The following is a 6,862-nucleotide window of genomic DNA, read 5'->3' on the forward strand; positions in this document are numbered from 1 at the left end:
GAGTAAATTGATGCTAAACATGTGCATTAGAGTATGTTGATGCCCCTATTTGTGGATAATCTCAGGGAAATGAAGATGAAGCGGCCGGGTAGAAAAAGTTGTGCTGATAAAAAGAGGATGAGGAAGAGGAAGAAGATGAAGCCGCCTGCTCTTTTCAGAACTCTGCGGTGTTTTGTGCGGAGGGACCGAGGCGGCCTCCAACCTGAGATTGGGGGCACTTGTCTGCTGAAATTGGGGCCAGCAGATGGCATTTCATTTGAAAATGCACTCAAAGCTGCTCAGAGCTGACAAGAGCTTTGGATGGACGCGGTGACAGGCGGACACACAAACCGGACCGGTCACATCAGGAGCAGGAAACTAAAGGCCAATTAGGATCAGCGGAGAGTGAAGCTCTAGGCCTGGAAAACAATGAGACACTGTGACCTTTAAGAAAACACACATTTCCAAAGAAGGCATGCTTTCAGGTCCGGAGTTTGTTCTCTGAGAGCTGTTTCCTTTTCCTTTCAATTCAATTTGTTAGCAGCGGAACATCTAGTGAAGTTGAGAATGAAGCAGACAAATTCAAGGGAAAGCCTTTTAATAAACAGATAAAATCCCAAAAGGCTCCACAATTTACAGATAACTTTAGATGCAAGGGCAGTGAAATCAGAAAACGTGAAGAAATAAACAAACAAATGCCAAAAGCATTTATTTAATCTAAGAACTGACATGAATATTAGTATACTTTAAAAACGAAAACCCAGAAAGTAAACTAGAAAAAATATAAGATGCATAAAGAAATAGTGAACTGATAATAATTACAGAAAATAAAATAAGATTAAAAGAAACAGAAATCACAAAATAATCAGGATAAGCTTGTCCTTGTTTTATCTACTTCTTTTAAGCTTCTCTCTTGGACTAAATTATTAGAAAACTTGACTTTTGTGAGCTGAGATGTGAAGGGAAGTAGATTAGTTTCATTTCTACTAGTTTTATTTTTAATTGAATTGAATTTCTTAATTTTTTTTATGTTTTTCTTCTGTTAAAAACAAACCTGAAAACAAGTGCACTGTATTGTATTATTTGCTGCACCATTTTGTCAGCATTACATCATCAAATGTGACAATATATGTTCAATAAGACATATTGTAATCTGATTGATTGGGTCTAATAAAAATATTTTGAAAAAAAAAAACATAAAAAAATAACCAGAAAATGAAGATGACCAATGAAACCTTTCTCTTGATGTTCGTTCTTTTTGTTTTAGTCATACAGTAGTGGTCAGACAATAAAGGATTGGTATTAGATATAATTTTTCCTTGATAAATGTTAATTCTAAATGAATATTTGAAATATATTTAACCTCCTGGAAAGATGAAATTCATGCCTTGTTTAAAATGCATTTTTAACGACCCGTTTAAATTGCACTGTGGAGCAATTAGTGGCATTGTTGCTATGCAACAAAAGGGTCCTGGGTCTGGCCCCAGCCTCTTTCTGCATGCAGTTTGCATGTTCTCACCACATACTCCGTTCTGAACAATTTGTTACCAGCATAACATCTTGTGAAGTTGAGAATGAAGCAGACATTCTCAACTGCATGTACCTGATATTTGTTACAATTATGATACCCTTAAAATCTGATATATCAGTACTGTAGGAAATATGAGACAAAACTGAAATTCAGTTCCAGTCTCATCAATAAAAAGGTACATTTTCTTTTCATTTTAGACATTACAGTAACATCGAAAAGTGTCTGTCAATCTAAGACAGAGAATTCTTTTTTCTTTCTTTTTTTTAAAAATCATTTTCTGTGTTTCATGAAAAAGTCCTGGAGCTTTCTTCTTGCAGAGCTTTGGTCGAAGTGACAAGCTGATGATCAGTGATGCTGACAGGTTTTGGACTCATAGGAGGAGGAGTTCTGACTGCTGTCACACTGACACAACCACCAAACCCATCAGGGTGAAGCAGTGACAGAGCAACTGGCACACACTTACGGCTCTATTTACGCCTGTCGGATCAAAACAGGCTCCCAAACAGAGCTGCAGTGGGATGTTTGTGCGCCGTCTGCTTTCTCTGATGGCTGTAAATGTGCTGCTGTTGGGGGATGGGCATCATGAAGGCAGAGCTGTACACAATAATACTTTTTTAAATGTTAAACTGCAGAATTACTTAACTATTGCTGTAGCAAACTGCATGTTTTCTTCATTTCTTTCCATGGACAGTGTACTGGTCCAGGTTTTCTGTTCTGCTGAAGTTTATTTCTATTGAAAGGAGTTGTTCCTCTCAACTGTCACCTTGTGCTTGTTCAGGATGATGGAGAGCAATGAGGGGAAGATTCAACATGTAACTACTATTACCATTAAAAAATTGTATTCCTGGCTTACATCTCCAGAGTTTTCAGTCATTTTTATAGTATAAAGTGTAGAAATTGGCTCAAATTTATGCGAGACATTTCTGCAATTATCACACCTGTAAAAATTATGATGCATAGATGTATATATGATAAATAATAGGAATGGATCTCAGCAAAGAGTTGGATAGATGAACGCATATTTTAGACATTAGGATAGGGAATAAAGTCTGAATAAATTATTTTTAGGTTCTATTTACACTCCACCAGAAAACAGAAATTTCTCTCTCCCAGAGGTGAAAGGACAAAATGATTTCCTTCTGTTCATGCAGACATGTAGTCATCTGTAAAGGGGAAACATGCATCTGAAATCATGGATGATATATTTTGTTTGAATCCTGGAAGGCTGAAATATTATCTTGCATCTGTGTGGTCTGAGTTTTTTTTTTTTTTTTTCAGTTACATCAGATACAAGCAGTAGCTTGTTCTTGACAAATTCTGTGCAGTATTCTTTTTCTGCTTGATTGAACTTCTCAGACATTCTCCACTTGTTCTTGTGAAGTATGAGATGTTCTGGTCACACGTTCCTCTGTTCCTATGAACAATGTACAGGTATTTATACTACATGTTTTTTAGTTTTTTTTTTACTTTTTTAGGACTTATTCAGACCTGGAAACAACCTAAATTCAATCCCATACTTTCCCAGGCTGCATAGAAACCCTGTAGTGTTGACTGAAGGCATCGCTAATGAGCATTTCAGAACGGGATCCAAGAACCATTATTGCTTCATTATGTCTAATGGCTACACATTAAAGCTGCTTCCAGTACAGCTTGAACGATCAGAACTAGTGAGGAAAGAATTCCTCCGATTTTTTCTAGTTTCATTTTTAGAAGAGAAACTGCAGTGCTTCACAAAAACCTCAAAGATAAAAAAAAAATGAAATCAAATAAAAAGCACAAAGCACATTTTATTGTATTTTAATTAATTTGTATTTATTTACAAATATAAAATGACACACAAACAACAGCTGAAGGCTGGGTGATCTACAGGCTGTGGATGATGGTCCGGTTCTTGAGACCTTGGACGTACTCTTTGGCTTGATCGAAGCCCGTCCTCTTCTCCGGTTTGGGTGGCACACCCTCCACCAGCTTGACGAAGTAGTGACAGTAAACCTTGTCCATGATGCCGAACATGCCTCTGCCATGGTAACGGATCCTCTTCAGGTACTGCCCTTTGCCGGAGAATGACTCGGCTGAAGGGAAGAAGAAGAAACGACCGGAGAAAAGACATGGAATGATTTTCTATTTTCCAAAGTAGCTCTCAATTAAAAACAGTCTAAAAATATTGCTGAGAACAAATTTACAAACTCAAACAGCATTGGCTTACAAAAAGTGAGAGGGGGGCAGAAATGTATCTTAATCTCTAGAAGAGGCAGCCAGTGTTTAGAAATGTCATATGTGTGAATTTTGCAGCTTCATAACTGATAGAAATTACTTAGGCAGTTCCTCATCTGTCATCATGACAAGTATAATACTAATAAGAGAAAAATCAATCCACTTGACTGTTCTCTAAATTTACTTTCCAAAATGATATCAACATTTTTAATGAATGTGTGCCAAAATATTGAGATAGGTCTTTTTTGCTGAAATCTGTAATAAATCTTTCATATGTGACTGGAATCAGCAATAGCAATGCTATTTTGCAGAAAAGTTTGTTTGGATGTGTAGTCAGAGCCAGGAGTTGTGGGACTTCGGTATGATGCGCTTCTGTTACACAGACTTCTTTCATAAGTTCACAATTGTAATTTTCAGCCATTGTTTATGTCCAGATTTACTGAATCTGACTTCTTTTGGTGCAGAATGATGATGCATATCTCACGTTATTGTCATAAAAGTCAAATAAAATGCAACATGATCGATTAGACTGCAGACAATTTAAAAACAATCAGATGCATATACAACCTGGTTCAACATAAGGAAGTGGGACAAATTAGATTTTTTCTTGGGTGATAAAAAAAAAATCGCAATTGGACCATTCAGACTGCATGAAAAAGTGGAATATGGGTTGCATATGGGCAGAAAAAGCGGGTTTGGGTTGCATTTGCCATAACCTTTTTGATTGGCCATAAATGTGCACTGAGAATGCACAGGATGAGGCTCAAAGTACCACACGGCACTGAGAGGGGGCAGTGCTGAGTCCTAAAGGCACAATGGCGAACAGAAGGTTGCAGATACTCACCTACGTAGAGATTAGATTTATACTCCACGTTATGATTCTTGACCGCCATCTCTTGAGCTTCAAGAAGAACCTGAATCAAGCAAAGAGGAACTCTTAAACTCATGCAGATATTTTGTTTTTTTTGCCAAAACTCAATCAGATGCAGCCACAAACTTCTCTCATGATCTTTGCTCCCTTCTTGTCGTTGAATTCCAGCTGAGCGATAGCCTCATCGATGCTCATCCCCCTGATCTGTAAGGAACATAACTCAGATTGAAAATAATCTTTCTATTTAATTTGAGGTTGCAGTATTTCAACATTAAGGCTACAAATTAAGGCTACTATTAAAAGATAAAGTGAAGATGGTTAAAATGTGGACAGAGTAGTCTGGAAAACCTCAGACAATATGCAGTTTGACAAAATAGACAGAAATCTCCTAAGTTTTCTGTGCTGCTGACATCAAACTCTTAATTTATGTTTATAACGTGAGGTGAAAATGATTAGTTTATTTTCTTATTAACAAATTACATTTTGATGCATTTAAAAAAATAATGTTCCAACTTTTTCTGAGGTTTTATCCCAGATTTCTGCTGCGAGTCTCACCATCTTAGCCAAATACCACATCTTGTCTTTGCTGTACTTTATTTGCCTCCTGCTGTGATAAACTTCCTGCAGACAAACATCATGTTAGAAAATCTTACAGTAACACCAGGTGTTCTGCTCATTCAAGGTTTCAGTCGAGTGACTCACTGCAGGTCTGCGAGGCTCCTCCGGCAGCTGAGGAGGATATACTTTCCGGTTGTTCCTCTCCCAGTGTTTGGCATCTAATGAAATGCTTGTGTGGAGACATGAGAGCTGCTGCGATGCACCACCAAGAACCTGCAACCTGTAACCATGGCGATGAAAGAGGGAACAAAAAAATTTAGTGGAGGCAGAATTTACCTTGTAAATTACAAAAAGCATGATATGCTACAACTTTTGGAAATTGTTCAGAGTGTGGGAAGCTTTGAAAATATAAACAGAACAAATTATGAGAAATTCATTTTATTTTAAGTTATGGCAGAACAAAATGTTAAAACTTTTAACATTTGCAATTATTCTACGCTTTGAGCAACTAAATAGCTGACAAACTATTAGTTTAATTGAAAAGTTGTCAGGTCAAATGGTAATTAATAGTTGTGTTAATAGCTTTTCAACAATTTGTGAAGATTCCCAAAGAAAAACTCACAGAACCTTTACTCAGCTGCATTTAAGAAACCCTAAATGAGGCACTGCTTAAAAACCAAACTTCTTACAGAACTGGTTTAATCCATGTAATCAGAATAGTCTTAAAAGACATATACAAAAGAGAACATTTAACCCAGAAAATTTCAGATCTCAACATTTATTTGGAGTAGAATAATCCACAGATCCTAAATACTTTAAATAGTTTCACCAATCATGACATGTGAATAATATGAACAATACAAATAAAACCAATTAGAACAGCAGTTTTTAATAATCATCTAAAGTGGTACTTATGTCTTAAATTGCAGTTTAGTGTGTTACAAATGGAGTAAAGGTTTCACAAGTTACAATTTATGCAATAAACATTCTGTAAACAGCACATTGTCTGGAACTGGTTTTGGCTAGCTTAAGTATTTTGCATTTTAAACCAAAGCTGATCAAAGATTGCTGTTACAATCAATAGTAGATGTATTGATTGTTACAGCTCTACAATCAATAGCTCTGGCAGCCTATGTACAGCTCAGGCTGCCATAGAACACAGCCTATGTACTATGGCTGTGTGCTATTACCATAGCCATAGTAGATCGTGTGTGAAATAGCCATGTACTATAGCTTGTGCTTGGTTTTTTAGATACGATTTAAAGAAGTGATCAAAATACAAATGTTACATGCTATAAAGGATTACCACAAAATGACAGACATGATTTAGTATTAAAGCTGTTCAGTTAGTCCTCTCAGACAGCAGCTTCACGGCTAAGATATACAATGCCCTTACCTCAAGTGTAGCGACCCAACTATGTTCCTAATGAAGGCGACGCCTGAAAAAAACATCAAGATTTGAAAAAAATAAAAAAAATATACATTAAGCAACAGTTTGCTCTTTTTACAAATGAATAAGGTTTACTTACCACGACCTGACATTGCCACCGCCATATTGAATGCTGTTGTCACGACGTCTTAACAGCATCTTTACGGTAGCAGCGTTTATATATTTTGTGTTTAATATTATGATTACAATTACATGTAGAAATGGACGTATAAATGTATATTTCTGTTTTTGGTAGCTTTGTCACCTGATATGGCAATAC

At 36.5% G+C, this 6,862-nt stretch overlaps 1 protein-coding gene across 1 annotated transcript; it reads right to left on the bottom strand.

Annotated features, from left to right (window-relative positions):
* Positions 1–3,290: 3,290 nt before the first annotated feature.
* LOC103152876 (39S ribosomal protein L22, mitochondrial) lies at positions 3,291–6,774 on the bottom strand. The gene is made up of 7 exons (XM_007573530.2): positions 6,683–6,774; positions 6,550–6,592; positions 5,298–5,433; positions 5,151–5,216; positions 4,722–4,799; positions 4,569–4,638; positions 3,291–3,582 (listed from the first exon to the last, which is right to left on the bottom strand). The coding sequence occupies exons 1-7, from the start codon at positions 6,705–6,707 to the stop codon at positions 3,374–3,376; spliced, it is 627 nt and encodes a 208-aa protein (XP_007573592.1). The 5' UTR covers positions 6,708–6,774; the 3' UTR covers positions 3,291–3,373.
* Positions 6,775–6,862: the final 88 nt, after the last annotated feature.

This window comes from Poecilia formosa, unplaced genomic scaffold (genome assembly GCF_000485575.1).
Source record: "Poecilia formosa unplaced genomic scaffold, Poecilia_formosa-5.1.2 Scaffold332, whole genome shotgun sequence".
Lineage (NCBI taxonomy): Eukaryota > Metazoa > Chordata > Actinopteri > Cyprinodontiformes > Poeciliidae > Poecilia > Poecilia formosa.